This window comes from Parus major, linkage group LGE22 (genome assembly GCF_001522545.3).
Source record: "Parus major isolate Abel linkage group LGE22, Parus_major1.1, whole genome shotgun sequence".
NCBI lineage: Eukaryota > Metazoa > Chordata > Aves > Passeriformes > Paridae > Parus > Parus major.
In genome coordinates, this window is record NC_031798.1 from 584,178 (window position 1) to 601,975 (window position 17,798).

Sequence of the window (17,798 nt, forward strand, 5' to 3'; positions counted from 1 at the left end):
ACCGTGTGGTGCTCAAGATTATTTTGGAGGTTTCTGGAAATCTTTGACATCAATTGTTAATTGGTCTGTAAAATATCTTATGTGATGTGCTATGAGGAGATAAATAAACCAGAGTAACCCCCAGTGACACCTGAGCCCCACCATGTCCCAAACTGCCTACAGAGAATGCAAAGGTCTCTTTGGTTCTTACTTCTCCCCAGAGAATTTTTTCACCTATTTTGTAGTTTCTTTAAATACCATCTACAGAAAAATTGAGAGACAAAAGATGTCCTTTCAAAGCAGTTTATTGAGGACACTGAGAAGCTGGGAAGTTTGAGCAGTCAGTGGGAACAGCTCTATTCATGCTGTACAAGGTGTCAACTTGGACAATTTATGCACCAGTAATTTCCCTTAGAATTCTGGGGGGACGGAAAAGGAAAGGGGGTGATCTCTTCTAAAAATCATCATGCCTTGAGCCAGCCACCCCAACATGCAGAAGCAAACGAAAGTACTATGTGTTCATCCATAAGCAAATTCCACACACAAAAAAAAAAAAAAGCTGATGGCTGTGGAGTAACCAGCAGGTGCTTTGAAAATTGCCTTGTTTCAGATTTAAGCACAAAATTGTAGCACAGGGTTTTCTTGGACCAAAAATGATAGGATAAAAATAAAGGGAGTCTGCTCTTTGCAGCATCTCCTGGGAAAATTAAGCAGTTAAATCCTCACTCTCTTTTCTGAAATGCTTTGAGAGGAGCTGGAAGAAAAAAGAGGGATCTTGGAGGGGGGAATATTGTTAATTAATATGCTCATTATGGGAAAAGACAGAGGGGGAAGCAGCATGACAAACAAACCCTTAAAGCTGTGATAACCTAAAGTAAGGATTCAGAAATCACACTGTGCTGAGCACCTGCAGAATAAGTTTCTAGAGGGGTCTGTAGGCTTTGGGAGTCTGAAAAACACATTTTGAGGGGATAAATCTGTGGCTAATAAATGTGGGAATGGGTTTGGTGATAAACGTTGCTATTAATGGGCAGAGGAATCACTCTGCATCCTCTTGGCACGGGGCTGGCGCGTCTCAGCGCTGCTGTCCGGGAGCTACGTGGCCCTATGGGACCACACAGGGGTCTCTGACAACCCCAAAATTCCCCACCACACCACTGTTGCACCCCATGACCTCAGGGCTGCTGGACACAACAACGGGGGGCCCCGCCAGCTGCCGGATGACGCAGCCCTGGTTCCCAAAGCTGAGCACTCCTCCAGCCTGGCAGGGTCCCATCCTGGCATTCAGGCCCCCATTTCCAGTGCTGACCACGGTGCGAGCTGGGTACCCTCCGCTGCGGGAGCTGAAACCCCCGGCTTTGCAGCTGACCCCTCCAGCCTGGCAGAACATCTCTGGGATGCACTGCTTGGCCACGGAGCTGAGGACTCTCTTGGGGTGGATTCCGGCACTCCGGGAACTGAATCCACCGTTCTGGGAGCTGTGTCTCCCGGCTCGTCTGCCCAGGGAGCCGTAGCCACACGCAGCCCCATTGGCCATCATCCCACAGTCATCGGGGATGTTGTAGCCGCTGCTGACCACAGCTGCAACAGAGGCCATGGGAGTCAGCAGTTAGGGAGGAAAACTGGAAGACTTTCACTAGGCAAGTTGTTTCTTGAATGACAGAACCAACCAAACCTGATTTCTTCCAGATTTGTCCAACATGTCTGAGCCCCTGCTCCTTTCTATTCCTCCCCCATGTCCCAACACATCCACTCATGGATCCTCCCTCTTCCCATGTTGCTGGTGTCTCCCAGGTTCAGTACATATCCCATGGCCCCCAGGACATCTCCCTGTTGCCTTCAAGGATATAAAAGGGTCTTGAGTTTGATCTTCTCCACTCACCCCAAAAGCTGATTTTTTTTAAATTTAAAGCTATTTGATATTTCTGGGGCTAAGCATTTCAGAATTGGAAAAGGGAGGCAGAGGGACCTGGGACAGACAGATAATTCTCCCAAAGGTATCTTTCCTAGAACAAGAAACCTTCATGGCTGAAAATGTGCAGTTACTTACACACACTCACAGGGTTCCCCACACATATCCTGTGGGGAAAAAAAAGAGAAACACATGTTACTCACAACTTCCAGCCACAATCCAGACCACTTAGTCCTTTGTTGTAACATGCCTCACTATCCCTAGGAAAGGAACTGTTTTTGCTGGCACCCATGTGGCCTCCATGGTCTCCAGGCACCACCCCAGGTCCAGTTTCTGTGAACCTGGGGAGATCTTGGAGCTGTAGAGTTCACTTGGGAGCAGGAACTGCCACGGCCTCAGATACACAGGAGGGAAATGTGTCACCCACCTGCTCTCTTCTCCCTCCAGCAGAGTCTTGTAAGTGGCAATCTCAATGTCCAGGGCCAGCTTGACATTAAGCAGCTCCTGATAGTCCCGCAGCATGCAGGCCAGCTCATCCTTGGCCTTTTGCAGAGCGTTCTGCAGCTCAATGTGCTTTTCCCGGGCATCTTTGAGGGCACAATCCCCACGCTGCTCAACGTCACAAATGGAGGTTTGCAGGCAGGAGACCTGTCAGGGGAGGGCAACAGTGCAGGTGTCTGCAAAGCTTCTTAGCCTAGCTCTTGGACACTTGGTTTGGATAAATCTGCTCTTCCAACTGCAAAAAGGAAAAACCCACCAACATCCCATCCCTCTCCACCCACTTTTCACTTTCTAACCAGGACCTAAATCAGATCTCAAGTCTTCTAAAGATAAATGCCTCACCTTGCCCTGTGTCTGAGATGTCCTACTTCTCTGGAAACATCTCCTACCTGCTTCTTGACACTCTCCAGCTCACACTGCAGTTTCTGGATCATCCGGGTCAGCTCTGAAATCTCACACTTGTTGCTCTGCAGGTCATGGCAGTATTTCCCTCTCTTATCCTGCAGCTCCTGAAACTGGAACCAGGAAACAAGTCAACCATCACTTTTGACCTGTGACATTGCCAGGCACAGACACAGCTGATCTCTTACTCACCCTGTTCTGGTAGAAAGCATCAACTTCTTCTTTGCTCTTCTGGGCAATCTCCTGGTACCAGCATTCGACGTTCTTGATGATGCTTTCCATGTCCAGGTCTCGGTTGTTGTCCATCTTGACAATGACCGAGGTGTCGCAGAGCTGGCGATCAACCTGGGCCCTTTCCTGCGGGTTGGGAAGGGCTTAGTCAGTTCTTTTCACCTCTCGAGCTCTGCAGGGAGGGAAGGGCTGGGACACAGAGTGGCTGAGGGATAGAACAAGTCAAGAAATGTCCCTCGGGATGGCTCTGCAGAAAATCCTGCAGCAGGATGAGTTGCCACCTGTGACTGCTGACCTACGTGCTGACCTGCAGCAATTCTGTCCACATCAAGGGCAAGGAATTGGAGTGACTTAACCCTTGGTATCCTCTCATCTCCTGCTGCCTGAGTGATTTAATGACAGGACTGGGAGTTGCTTCAGCTCTAATCAGGCAGCTGCAATCTGGAGGAACAAGACGGACACATCTTTTCTCCAGGGTAGGGTTAGGACACAGCCAATTCCTACCTGGAGATGCATGAAGGAAAGGGGAACCACCCTATCTTCAGCATAATCATGTTAATTTTATATCAACTTTGTACTTCGACATTTTTAATTATTCAGGGCTTTGTATGTGACACATCCCAGAGGAATTTCAAGCAGCAGAAATTTGGAGCACCTGAAGGATGAGACAAGGACCACCAAAGTCCCAGGATGTACCAGAGGAACTCACCTCCTCAAACACACATTTCAGCAGCTCCAGCTGTCTCCTTAAAAGATCCACCTTCACCTCCAGCTCTTCCTTGTTCAAGAAGATACAGTCTGCATCCTGCAAGAGGAGAGACACATACATTCCAGCTCAAACCTGGCTGTAAATGTTGGAGAAACACAGAGGCAACAGAAACAAGACAGAAACGTGTCTCAAGATTCCAAGAGAAAAAAGGTGTAGGAGAGCGAGTCAGGATATCTTGGTGCCTCCTGTAGGAAAACAAACCATTCCAACATGACTTACAGGAATTAGTTGATTTATCACTTGGGACACAGCTACAAACCCACAACTGACTAATGAGTATTTAAGCAAAAATTTTTAATATTCTTCAAATGATTCCTGCTTTTCTGATGTCCAAGAATAAAGGATGTGGAGAGACAGCCAGAAGTAACCTGGTGTTCTGGTGTGACCTGTCCTGCTCGGTCCCCCTCCCACACTTCACAAATGTTTTTGAGGCAACAGAACTGGTGCTGTAGTGCTGATGATGTAAACTTTGAGGAGACATTATTTTTACTTTCTGCTTGCCTGTTTTTCCAGCCCTGTGCCTCTTTCTAAGTCTCCCTCCAAGTCATCATAACACTTTTGTGGATTTTTGTTAATAATTAACTATTCAGACAAGTTTTACCCCAAATAAACCTGCTACCACGTATAACGATTCATGTTGTTGGAGTGTCTCACCTTTTTGAGTGCCACAAACTCATTCTCCACAGTTGTGCGCCTGTTGATTTCCTCTTCATACCTGTTGGAAAAGGAGGAGAAAAGGGCTGAGAAAAGAAAAATGCTTGGACACTCAGACATCAACCATCAGGTATAAATGACAATAACCTCAGATATAAATGGCAACTCTTTCTTGCTGGGACTGCCACTGGGCACTGCCAGATCAGTGTCTGGAGACCAACATTAAACCATCCCAAGATCAGAAGCTTCTTCATGAGCAACAACAGCATTACCAATGCAAAGAGCTTGCCAGTGAGACAGAATAATGTGGCACTCCCAGAGGGGGCATGCCACATGTCTGGGACAAATTGCCTGAGATAAACCAGAAAAGCAAAACACCACGAGACAGAGGAGCCCAGAAGGTCCTTACTTGCACTTGAACTCCTCCACCAGCTGGCTTGTGGCACATTCTTCACTGCCCAGTTTCTGCTTTTCACAAAGCAAACAGTCCAGGCGCTTCCGCAAGTCACAGATGTAATTCTCGAAGTACAGTTCCAGGTTTTTCCCTTTTTTTGGCAGCACGTATTGCTGCAGGAGGCCCCACTTGGTCTCCAGCACTTTGTTCTGCTGTTCCAGGAATCGGACCTGAAGGCAAAAGATAGAAATTCTTCAAATAAAAAGGTGAAGGCAGGGACTCAACACTTGTTTAACTCTCTGCTCTTAACCACAGGTGCAGGAATGGCATTTTCAGGAAGTGAGAGATGCTAGACCACCATGATCGGAAAGTTTTCTGCCCTTATTAAGAAATCTTTATGCCACAAATCTGAATTATTTTTAAATCTAGAATTCAGACATCTAAATTATTTAGAAATCTAAATTTCTAAATAGAAATCTAATGTTGTGTGTACATTATTTATAAATCAAAGAGTCCCATGTCTACATTATTTAGAAATCCAGGAGCCTGGTGTCTAAATCTGCATTTCTTACTATGTATAAGGAACAAAACTCCTCCAGAAGGTGCCTCTGATGTATTTTAGGATAAAATTGAGTCCCCAGATAGTGAAACTGCTTTGTTGCTGTTTTTTCTACAAAGGGATCATTGGGTGACAGATCAGATTTGATCTCTACATGTCTGGATCAAGATTAACCACCTTTTCCTTCAGGAAAGCTTTTGGAACTGTCACCGTATTTACAGTCAAAGAGAGGAGGCAATTATTTGAATTATTTAACACAGGACAGAAAGATGAACCTGTCAGAGCTGTAGCTTCCACCTGGGCTGCACCAAGAAATAAAATTTGAACTGAGACTATTCAAGAGGAGACACCTGCAAGAAAGGCCAGTGCAACCATGGCCATGACTCAAAGGCTATGGAATGCCAGAACAGGGCTGAAATGAGCGCCATTAAAAAGATCTCTGTCTGGACCAACATGTTCTTAATATTATTATTAGTTATTAAAAATTATTAGAATTATCTTAAACTTCTCTGTGGAAAGCTGGACCCCTGTGTGGACCCAGCTCAGTGATTCATGGCAGAGCTTGACTGGGGCTTTGGAGGCGGTCGATGGACTCATGGCATAAGATGGGTTTGGGAAGGGGTTGGTCAGGTATTTTTTTCCTTGAGTAAGAGCAGGTCTGGACTCACCTTGTCAATGAAACAGGCAAACTGCGTGTTGAGGGTCTTGATCTGCTCCTTTTCTTGGCAGCGTATCTCGTGTTCCAGCGGGTCCACCCCAACGCAGAGTGGCTTCAGCAGACGCTCATCAATGCAGATCCCTTGGATGCCGTCGGCCTTGCGCTCAGGGTACCCCCGCACGATGCTGTATCCCCTGGGGCCGCACAGGCCAATCCTTCCTCCTCCAATGTTCCCAAAGCCCATGCCTCCGAACCCCATCTCCCCAAAGCAGCCAGTGCCGCAGCTCCCATTGACATAGGAGATCCTCCTGCTCCCGCCCAGGTTGCAAACACTCCTGCTGCTGTAGGCGCCAGCCCCACACCGCACGGGCTGGCTGGCAGACGCGGCGTAGCTGCGACCACAGATCTCCGAGGCTGAACTGAAGCCTCTTCGTCCCAGGACAGATCTCACCGTCGGTGCCTGCCTGCTCATCGTGGCTTATTTGAAGGTGGAATAGCAAAGTTATGGGGCTGCTCTGGTGCAGGATCGGAGCAGGGATCCCACTGGAGTGACACTGGGATGCTGTCCCTTATATATATTTTGGGAAGCTGGCCTTGATAGGATCAGGATGTTAATTTAAGTACTTAAGGGTTTGGTTTGCCTGGCAGCAATAAATGCTCCTCAAAATGCAAACCAGCCCAGCAAATAGTAACTACTGAGGAAATAAAAAGGAATCTAAAAGTGCTCTGTTTGCAAGTTGCCTTCGAATACATTACGGTTTGAAATACTCCCCTAACTTAGTGCTAATTATAGTTTAGGAACATTTTTAAAGGAACTCTTTGTGATTTGTTTGCAGTGTGTCGTTTGGGGTTTTGTGTCTCATAGGGCTGCATGTGACGGGATGTTTTGAGGACTTGCACTTTATGGGGGGTAATTTCACAATTTTGGGTGCAGAAAAGTAACTCAAAGGAAAAACTGAAGAAGCAAGTCAGCTGTAGAACAACAAACACTGTAGAAGTTGTGTCATAATAGATCATTTCTGTGTCTGAAACACCAGTAAATTCACTGAGTTTAAGGTCTGGATTTGTATGCAAGGACTCAAAATATCTCGCAGTTACATGCACAGAATCACAGAATTCTGGGAATTCTGGGAATGTGCAGAATTTCAAGATGACCTTCTCTGAAACATCAGTGAAACAAATCAGGTTTCATCCAGGATCTGTGACATATTTCTTTTTGCTCACAGAAATATGTTCGTGGCATCAGTGACAGTTTTTTCTAGAATTATCCTGCAAGTTCTTATTTCTGAGTCAATTCTTTGGCTTTCACTATTCTGGAGCTTCTCCCAGGGCTGGGTGTCAGAGCCCTTTCAGATTCACCTCCTGGAAGTCTCTATGGGGAACAAAAAAGGAACAATAGTCTGTTCCAGCTTGGTGAGATCCACTCCATTCAGCAAGTGAGGGCTGAATTTGGGTGACTTTGCCAGACATGTCCTTGAGACTCCACGGGGAGACAGCTCCAAGGCAAGGAGTCCTTGGGGCCATGCTCAGGGAAATGGGGGTAATTTGCTCTCCGCAGGGGCTGGGCTTTCTGCACCAACAGAGGAAGTCTTAATGAGTGGATTAGGCTGGACAACAGGGAAGGCTCTGACTCACACCAGGGAGATGAATCCCTCTCTCTCCTAATCACCAGCCCAAGGAGGTGAGGCAGGAAACTTCTCCAGGCCTTCCCCAACCTGGCAGTTGTAAAATCAAAACAAAAGGGCTCTTTCAGCTCTTTGCAGATGAAGTGTTTGGGAGAAAAAAAAGGGCATTATAGTTCAAACAGCTGAACACCCTTGGTCCTTCCTTTTGAAGGAAGTAATGCTTGGATAAATCTCCAAATTATACAATGGGATGGCAGCTGGAGACACCCAGGTTCTGTGTTCCCTCATCCTCATTAACATACTCCAAAAACATTTTCCAAGAGTAAGAACCATAAAAATTATGCCAAACCTCCTCCAAACATGCAACTTTCTAATATCAAATGGTTGAAAAGAAGATGCACATGGAAACCGCGGGATGTGACTGCAGCTCCCAGATCCCCAAAACCATTAATTGAACTTGTAATTGCAACTTCCGTGAGTTTGAGGGGCTGGTGGTATAAATTACTTGTGTAAACTGCTACTTTTGCTGTATCCAAAAGGGATAATTCCAGATATTTACAATGTTCAGATTACACCTTTGTAGTAGTTCAGGCTTACTGTGTAAACTGGGCTGCCAGCACAATTTGAAATATCAGATTAAACAAATATGAGAGGCTTCAAGCTGCAGGTTGGAACTTCCACAGTCCTTGAAGTTCCAAACAGATTTATCAGAAGCAAAATGCTGGTCTGATTCCAAAGAAGAGCAGTTGCTTGGTAGCCTGTGGAGGAAAGCAGGCTCATCAGTCAGACTGAAGATGTGCCCTTTTCCTGCTCTCCACTGCATTATCCTAGTAGGATGTGTGGGAGACACTTGGAATGCAGCATAGGCTGCAGTTAAACATCTGTGAAACAGATGTGCTGCAGCAGTCTCAGTTCACAAACTTGCCAGAGCCACTGGGTTCCTGAGAGGGAAGAGATTTTGGGTAAAGTTACTCAGCAATGGGTAAAATTTGAGTGTTGGCCAAATTCCATCTGTTTCTTCTGGATTCCAGTGGGAAAGCAGCTTCATTTAATGTCTTTTAGGTCTTTCCAAAGAGTGCATAAGGTGCATAAGACCTCAAGAATAACCAATTTTTTTTTGTGAATATGGACATGGGAAAGGGGAGAGCACTCTGAAGAAAAACTTGCAGCTTTTTGACTCAAAAGTAAAAAAAAAAAAAAAAAAAAAAGAAGAGGGGAAGGAGCGAGGAAACCAAAAAGGAAAATATTTTGATTCAGGGTTGGATGAATCATTTTGACAACTTGCAATCGCTTCCTTTGTCAGCATTTCACTCCCTGAATGCACTGCCAAAAAAGGAATTCATTAGAAGAACAGTGGCGTTCACTAATTTGTTTCTTGCCTCTGGAGATGAATCCAGATGAGTTCTCAGAAGGTATTTTATGTGATAGTCTCAAAGGGCTCTGTTATTATCCTTAGTCATTGAGAGCTCTTCACATTCAGGTTGGACAATGGCAGGAACCTGCCTGTGCTACCAACACTTGATCCACGTAAGATTGGGTTGAAACATGGATTTTTACATTTTCTTGGACTGTGCAGACTCTTGTCCAACTCATTCATGACATGTTGCAGGATTGATTTCATTAGTGCAGCCTCTTGTATCCTAAAGCCAAAGTTATCCAAGGCAATTCAGTCTGGTCATGTGTTTTATCTCTCATTAACATCCCCCTAATCCACGTGAGAAGTCAAAGCTGGGATTTTCCAGAGATATTCCTCATAAAATTCATTAAACACTGGGTCTGGGTGCACTTTCCTCCCGCCTTCAGCCATCAAACTGGCCACAGGTTCTAATTTCCTCTTTGAGACTCCCTCTCTGGCTCATGGAAGGAGATCTGACATCTCCAGACGGTGATTCATCACCTCCCAAAATAGGCAGTGGAGGCAGGTGGGAGGAATCCACCTCTGCAGCTCCTTCCTTATGTTCTTCCTGGAGACCAGAGACTGTCTAGACAACCAGACACTGGCCCCGGCGCCCGCTTGGGAAGGTTGAGGGAGGTGAAATGAGTCCCATCCTTTGGGCACTAAATTTCTTCAGTACCTTTGAAGTCGTAATGAGAGCCCTAACAACCCAAACTCCTGGATCTACTCAGCTCCTGGTGCCACATTGCCCGATCCTGTGATTGGAGGCATCAAAGCTGAGGCTCCCAACAAAGAAAAGGTTTAGTTTGATCTTCCTCCTGTTGTGATCTTCCTTCTGTTGTTTTCAGTGGAAATGAATGTAGGATGTATGGGAATCCTGGATCCTGATGGTGTCCCACTGCCTGGCACAGAAAAAGCATTATAAAAGGTGAGAAAAGTACCTCAGTTGTTAAAAGGTTACAGAAATAGCCCTGTAAATCCACAAGATTGCTGATTCCTTCCAGTTGAAGCAGTTTTCCAGTTGAAGAGATTCCCTGACCCATCCCAAGGAAGGAACTACCTGTGGAAAGTGGGAAGCCTATTCAGCCAGGAGGAGGAAAGCTCTTCCTTTTGTTATGCCAAAAGTCCAGCGCCCAAATAAAGGATTGGATTGGATTGGATTGGATTGGATTGGATTGGATTGGATTGGATTGGATTGGAGCAGCTTTGTGATATGCTGCAGAATGTCTGATGTTCAGAGAGGCCAGGGTGAAGATTAACACTTTCCCAATTAGCTTATCACATCTTGAAATGGTGATAAGGGAGTTTGGATACAAGGAAATAACTCTAATTCCATGTTATGGCCTTGATTTATTCTCCACCTGCATAAAAGTGAGAGGATGGTCTGTTTCCAATGGGCAACCTTTGGAGATCAGAGACGTCCTAATGAATATTTATACTTGTTTGATTGCTCTTTTTTTTGTAAAAGCTTTCTTGTGGTTTCCTTCATTAAAGATTGATCCTGACTTACTTTGTTCTTCTCATATTTGATTGGGAACTTCTTTGATAGTGATTTGATAACTGATAGTGAATTGATAACTTCTTATCACATGAGAGTGTTGGGGGAGAGGAAGCTTTTCCAGATCTGAATCGCAATAATTTTGGCAAGGAAAGACCTTTACTCTGTGTTTCACCTCCAGGAAAATGTATCTGCCCAACCTCAGATTCATTTCTTTGTTGTGCTCTTTCATCAGTTTAATCACAAAACACTTTTTTTATTATTATTGATTTTATGTTGGTTTATGTTATGCTACTCGTTTCTGGTTTCTTTTTTAATCTGCTCATTGTACAATGAAACAAAAATATCTCCCTTTGGTCTTTTTGAAAGCCTTAATCATACTCATAGGACCTCAAAAACAATGTTGAAGAACCAGCCAAGCACATTATGGGGCTTTTTTCTCCCATAATACCCTCTTCCAGCAGATTTTGAAGAGATATAAAAATATGTGTTTTGTCATCATGTCTGTGGCAGACACGACATAAAAATAAAAAGACTGAGATGATTTTGTTCTGAATTTTAAAACACCCATTGAATCCAGGTAGGAGTCAAATATGGTGCAAATCATCTTAAAAGAGCTTAAATTTACGCCAACCAAAGATTGGATCTGCATCATGGGATCCACATTGCCCCATGTCTGGAAGTTTCCAAGGCCAGGCTAAAAGGGGCTTGGAGCCACCTGGTCTAGTGGAAGCTGTCCCTCCCCACGGCAGGGTGTGGGACTGGATGGGCTTTAAGGTTCTTCCCATCCCAAACCATTCCATGATTCCTCAACTCTCCAGACTGCTCTTCATTCTCTGTTTAATTAAGATTTCTAAAGATTAGATTAGATTAGATTAGATTAGATTAGATTAGATTAGATTAGATTAGATTAGATTAGTTTTGTTCAATTAGGAATGGGCATTTCAGTACTTTTGGTAAACATCTAAAAGCAAAGAGTATGTTGGTTCTCCCTTAATTTTAGTGGAAAAGGAGCAAAAGGTTTAAAGCCATTGAGTCATCCCAGGAGAAGTGAGGGTGTAATTTATGCATGTCCAAGGAACAGGAGTGGAGTAATTCATCTTTGCTGACTCCATCAGGTGGAATTCTGAATTAAGATTTCCTTTATGGCTTCCCAGCCAGCACATGGATGACAACACTTCCAGGACTAAAATCCTTCCTTCCTCTCTGTGACTCCATGTGTCCACTGTCTCCTAAAGCTACTAAAGGGAGTCTCCTAAAAAGACTTTGATGAGCTCCTTTCTGGAAACACTTCCCAGAACACTTTAGGGAAAAGATTGTGGATTAAATCTCACAGTTTGGCACAGAGATAGCAAAGGTTTAATGAGGAAAAATAAAAGGAATACAGGAATTGAGTGATAAGATGATAAATTCCCCAACACAACCAACAACCCTTTAAAGAAAGAGCAGAAATCAAAAGGATTTGGGGGATTTTAATGTTCCAAGTGTCCCTTTTTGATGTGATCCCAGTGGTGGAGCTTCTCTGATGTGGTTTCCTGATGCTCCAGTGTTCTCACACCCAATCCGCCTCTCCCTCATGTTGAGGTTATTTTTAGAACTAAAATTGGAGCAGGACTTTCATTTTTCTACTTTAGCCTTTAAATCCTGCTTGTCACAACCCTCACAGCTGAAGTTCAGATCTGACTGCTCCTGGGACAAGGAAGTCCAGTTTAAATCCCCACCCCTGGCCCACACATCCCTCATGGCTGAGCAGAGTTTCCCATGCTCTTGGCAGCCCTTCAGCTCTTCCCACAGCTCCCAAGTGCCCCAGTGTCTGGAAAGGCTGAGCCCCCAGCTCTAACCCAAAATGCCTCTCTCCTGGGAATGCAGCCAGGAGCATCAGGGATAAATTTCCTCACTATGCAGCCAGCCATGCTTCTGGAGGTGAATCCTCGGTGAGAGGCACAAATGTCATGGGGTCAGGATGCAGCACTGAATCTTCTGGGCTGTCCAGACCCACATCCCAGGTCAGTCCCAGAGTCAATGGAAATCACTGTTGTGGGAAAACATAACGGGAGTCACTCATGGTGATGATGCAGCCTCTCTTCTCCTCCTCTTCCTTCTTCTCCTCCTCTTCCTTCTTCTCCTCCTCTTCCTTCTTCTCCTCCCCCTCCAAGCCACAGTGAGATTTAATTACAGGTTTAATTTTGTAAGGAAAATTGAAAACCTTTATCTTACTTGCATACTCCAACAGGGCTCCCAAGGCACATCCTGAAGAAGGAGGTCACAAGGTAATCCATGATGGAACAAGCATTTCTAGTACTTTCCACCCTCCTGGGGCTCTGGAGGAGCCCCAAGGACTGAGCACTGCCCACACACAGCTGTGGTGGAACCCACCTGCTTTCCTCACCCTCCAGCTGAGTCTTGCAGGTTGCACTCTCAATATCCAGGGCCATCTTGCCATTCCACAGCTCCTGGGAATAGTGCAGCATCCATGCCAGATCATCACTGGCCTTTGGGAGCTCATCTTGCAGCTCATTGTGCCTCCCCCAGGCATCTGTGAGAGCACGACCCCCTTGCTGCTCAATGTCACCAGGTGATTCTTGCAAAGACGACACCTTCTAGTGGGGACATGAGACACCCTGCCTTTGCCTATCTTCTTCCTCATCACTCCCACCTCTAAAAGAAAATCCTGCCTATTTTGAGAGCCCTAAGATGGGGGGTATCAGGGCATTTTTTAGGAAAACCAAATGTTTCCAAAATCAATAATCAATTATAAAATACTCCAGGAAATCTGAACATAGTCCTGTGCTGCCAGCCTGGGTTTGGGTTTTGTTTGGAGGATACCAATACTCTACCCCAACTGTAACTAGTAATTAAGGTTTCCCGTTGCTTCCCGTTATAAACTATATAATGAATTAGATGGTCTGGAAATTATACCAGTTTCTATGGGTACTGAATTACTGGTGAGTCATAATTCTACCCATTCGTTGGATGCTCTGAACCCACGTCAGAAGCCAGAATTCCTGCTGAAGCAGTTTCAACAATTTTCTGAGACCTGTAACTAATACCATGATCTAATTTGTTGCAATTAGTTCTTTGCAATAATCAAAAGGATCTAATAGAAAATTGGCTGAGAGATAATTCTTCTTCCCTGCTCAGCTCTGGGAAGAGCTTCCCTAGACTGATGGAGCCAGTGTGAGGCAACTCTCTTTGATAAAGATGAAAGAAATTGTGGGATCATGGAATGATTTGGGTGGGAAAGGGCAGTAAAACTCATCCAGTCCCACCCCTGCCATGGGCAGGGACACCTCCCACTGTCCCAGGGTGCTCCTGGATCCTACCTGGGCTTGGACACTTCCAGGGGTGGGGAAGCCACAGCTGCTCTGGGAAATCCATTCCAGGGCCTCATTATCCTCACAGGGAAGAATTTCTTCCTCAAATCCAATCTAAATCCACCCTCCTCCAATTTAAAATTATCACCCCCTTGTCCTGTTGCCACAGGCCCTGCTAAAAAATTCGTCCCAATTTTTTATAGATGCCACAAATGTGTACAAAACAAAAGTTAGGATGTGACACATGGGATCCAGACAGTAAATCCCATCCATCCCACCTGTTCCTTCATGTTTTCCAGGTCACATTGTCTTCTTTGGATCTCAAATCTCAGTTCTTTCATCTCTTGCTGGTGGGACTTCAGCTTCTTGAAGTCCCTCCACTTTTCCTCCTCAAGCTCTTGGAACTCTTAGTAAGGAAGGAGAGAGCTGGGAGTTGATACTTGTGGTTTACATAGGAGCCTTAAGTCTCTTTCCAAAGTGAATTAAACTCAGTTTAGAAAAAAATATTTTTGGTTCCTGAGACTGCTAGCAGAAAATGGAACTTCCCTCCCCTGGTCAACTCACCTACAATTCCCCATTCCCAGCACCTCCCACCACCGTTATTCTTCCAGCTTTAAGACTCATGGAGTTTTCCAGAATGAAAAATTAGATCCAGAAATCACTTATTGAAGACAGGAACCAAACCCCACCATTTTTGCACTGTTATTTCTGACAGTGGGAGGCTTAAGAAGCTGTCACCAGACTTAACCTGGCTCAGTACAGTGCTTCCAACTGGGATTTGCTTTCCAAGCTATACCCTCATGCCAGTGCTCCATGCCCCTGAGGATGCCCCCCAAGTCCAGGGCTTGGCTGTTGTCCATTTTCACAATGACAGAGGCACCACAGGGACTTCTCTCCAGCTCAGACTTTTTCTAGAAGCCGTGGTAAGTGGCCATAAGTCACCACTGCATCCCTATCCCTGGATTTCCCATCTCACATCCTAGCAGAAGTAACACTGCCATGGAGAATCTGATCTGAGCCACAGCCCAGGAGTTGAAACGGAGTTTGGTTTATTTTTTTTCAGATCTCAAAATCTTCCTGAACTGGGATTCCCAAAAAGAGCCTGATTGTTAATCTGGCCCAAATTCATATAGACAACAAGTGGATGGGAGGAAGACCTGCCATGAGGAACAGATGGACAGGAGCATCCCTACCTGAGCAAAAATACATTTCAGGAACTCCATCTCCTTCTTTAGGGTTTCCACCTTTGCTTCTAACTCTGCCTTGGTCAGCTGGACACAGTCCATGTCCTAAAAGAATTTCCAGACATTTAGGAGTCAAAATTATGCCCACACAAGGATCTAGGGAAATTCCATTATATTTTTGGAGTAAGAAATTTTGTTTGAGAAACTCAGTTATCTCCTGACCAGCAACAGCTAAGGGGTTTCCAAGAATATATCTAGTACTGAAGAGTTGTTGCTGAAAAACCGTGGTAATTCAAGCACAGGGAGCAGAAAACCACCAGTTTGGAATGAAGTATTCTCCTGGTGGCATGTTTTTCCACACCCCACACATGTCCAAGGACTTCTAAGACTCTCTGGAACTGCCCCTCACCTTGCAAACAGTAGATCAGAGGAAACCCCTTGGATCTCTGTACCCAAACCTTCCATTCATCCCAATTCCTTACCTTCTTCAGCAACATGAAGCTGCTCTCAGGTGTAGTGCATCTGTTCACTTCCTGCTCATATCTGGTGGGGAAGGGACCAGTGAAGGGGTCATTCCAAGACTGGAGACCTTGTTTGAGTGGATATTTAGGAGACAGTGTGCTTTGGATCTCACCCTTTTGGATCTCACCCTTTTGGATCTCAACCTTTTGGATTTCAGCTTTTGAATCTCAAACTTTTGGATCTCAGGCTCTTGAATCTCAATGTTTTGGGTCTCAGATTTTTGTATCTCAGCTTTTTGGGTCTCATCTTTTGGATCTCAGCTTTTCGGATCCCAGATATGTGCATGTCACTCTTTTGGATCTCAGCTCCTTAAGTCTTAGCCCTTTGAATTGCAGCCTTTGTTAATCTCAGTTTTTTGGAAGTCTATTGATACAGCCCATGCCAAGAGTCCCATTAGTGCAGCTGTTGGAGCTCCTGCCCTGAGGATAGGTCCTCCTCACTCATTGGCACCTGAACTCCTGCACAAACTTCTCTGTGTGGTTCAGCTCTGTCTCCACCTGGTCCTGTTCCCATCAGAGTGAGACCAGCCACTGCCACCAGCCACTGCCACCAGCCACAGGCAAAGCTTCCCAAGACATTCCTGATGTCCCTCTGGGCTGTCAGCACCTGCTTCCACAGGAGAACTCATCAGGCAGCCAACACCTTGTTCTGCTGCTCCAGAAGTTGCACCTGCACTCAGAGAGCAAAGCCACCAGTTCAGGATGACTCCTACTGGGACCACAGGACTGTGGGGGACACAAGGAATCTGCTCTTCTGGGTAAGCAGTCCCCAGGCTAGTTGAACCAGATAAGAGCAAAAAAGGGGGTCAATGTGGCCTTCCTAAACCTACAATCAACAGGGAGGTGTCCCTAGCATGGAATGGGGTTGGAACTGGATGGTCCTTGGGGTCTATCCCAACCCAAGCCATACATGGTGGGATTTTTGGGGTGTCCTGCATGGGGCCAGAATGATGATCCTGATGGGTTCCTTCCAACTTGGCATAGTAATTCCATGATCCCATGAATCCGTGAATCCTAGAGGAAAGTGAGCTTGCTGCTTATCCCTTCTCCAAGGAAGCCCTGGACAGCACAATCTTTGTAGCAGCTACAGAAACACCAGATGTTTAAATAAATCTCCATCAATAGAGTGGAAAGTGGAAACCTTCATTCATGGATAGGAGACCATGGAAAAACATCTGGCTGCAGAATGAAGCCAACTGTGCCAAAGCCCTACTGGACACTTTGGAGGAACAGCTCCCTCCCACTATTAATAATGAAACCAGACACAGTTAATCAAAGTATTTAAGAGCATAAATCAGATTTAAAAAATCTAACAGGTTCTACCTGCATTCATGGCACCAGGGTCACACACATCAAAACAAGCTCAAAGCTCATGAACTGCAGTGGAGAAGAGATACCGAAGTCTGGAATGCCAAAGTCTTCTCACAACTCTTACTTGTCAGCTTAAGAGACAAATTGGCTGTGGAGGCTCTTCAGCAGCTCCCTCTCCTGCTTTCAGATCTGCTGGATTTCAGGGTTGACCTTCACATTCAGGGGCTGCAGGAGGTCCCTGTTGGCTTGCACCAGGCAAGCACTTCCACATTTGCCAACTAACCCACTGGTGCCCCAGCATCCCTGACCTCCCCACAGCCCGGAACAAACCCATTTCCATCCCTTTGTGTTTTGGAGTCTCTGACCATGGCTCCAGGCTCCATAGCCTCTCCCAAACTATGCCGGGAAGGAGAAGCACTGCTTCAGCCGAGGGTCAACCCACTAGAAGCAGAGGACGGTGAGAAGAATCTTCTCCCATGGGAAGCTCACCCAGCTGGCTCGTGCTGGAAGACATGATGGAGGAGAGGACAACCCAGAAGGACCCTTCTGCTCCGTGCTCCAGAAGGACCTCTGTGTTCCTCCTTTATACACTCAGGAGTGGAGCTTGGTTGATGAAAAGGAATAATTTGGGCTTTTCCTGTGGTTTGCTGTACCTGGCAGAAATTGGGAGGTTTAAATAGGCAATACAAGTGAACATTTGTGAAATCAAATGGAATTTCTCTAGGTGTAAATCATGCAGTCAGCTTGGGTTCATTTATTGGGTTAGTTTGTCCTCCCTCCGTGCAGCAAAAACAGCTTAGAAAATGGCCTGGAAAGTGTTTCTTTCTTCAAAGGACAGTTTCGGAGAAGAGAGTTTTGGGGAGGGGAGTTTTGGGGAGGGGAGTTTTGGG

General features: G+C 45.6%; 2 protein-coding genes across 2 annotated transcripts in view; both read right to left on the reverse strand.

Moving 5' to 3' along the window:
* Nucleotides 1-1,084: 1,084 nt before the first annotated feature.
* On the reverse strand, nt 1,085-6,531 carry LOC107215662 (keratin, type II cytoskeletal-like). Its single transcript, XM_015652011.1, has 9 exons — nt 6,070-6,531; nt 4,858-5,072; nt 4,449-4,509; nt 3,735-3,830; nt 2,987-3,151; nt 2,782-2,907; nt 2,319-2,539; nt 2,030-2,058; nt 1,085-1,560 (listed from the first exon to the last, which is right to left on the reverse strand). The coding sequence occupies exons 1-9, from the start codon at nt 6,529-6,531 to the stop codon at nt 1,085-1,087; spliced, it is 1,851 nt and encodes a 616-aa protein (XP_015507497.1).
* A 6,260-nt stretch (nt 6,532-12,791) lies between these two features.
* LOC117245578 (keratin, type II cytoskeletal 1-like) overlaps nt 12,792-17,798 on the reverse strand; it is a 16,710-nt gene continuing 11,703 nt past the window's right edge. Inside the window, 8 exon segments of the mRNA XM_033520220.1 lie at nt 12,792-12,828; nt 12,955-13,175; nt 14,171-14,298; nt 14,636-14,680; nt 14,683-14,803; nt 15,086-15,181; nt 15,559-15,622; nt 16,046-16,101. Coding sequence (XP_033376111.1) covers nt 12,792-12,828; nt 12,955-13,175; nt 14,171-14,298; nt 14,636-14,680; nt 14,683-14,803; nt 15,086-15,181; nt 15,559-15,622; nt 16,046-16,101 — 768 coding nt within the window.

Excerpts from the sequence above, each read along its gene's own strand:
- LOC107215662 (XM_015652011.1), bottom strand. The coding sequence starts at position 6,531 with ATGAGCAGGCAGGCACCGACGGTGAGATCTGTCCTGGGACGAAGAGGC. Across the intron at positions 4,510-4,857 it reads GTGGAGGAGTTCAAGTGCAA|GTATGAAGAGGAAATCAACA; the intron begins GTAAGGACCTTC and ends CTTTTCCAACAG. Across the intron at positions 3,152-3,734 it reads TGAAATGTGTGTTTGAGGAG|GAAAGGGCCCAGGTTGATCG; the intron begins GTGAGTTCCTCT and ends CCCAACCCGCAG.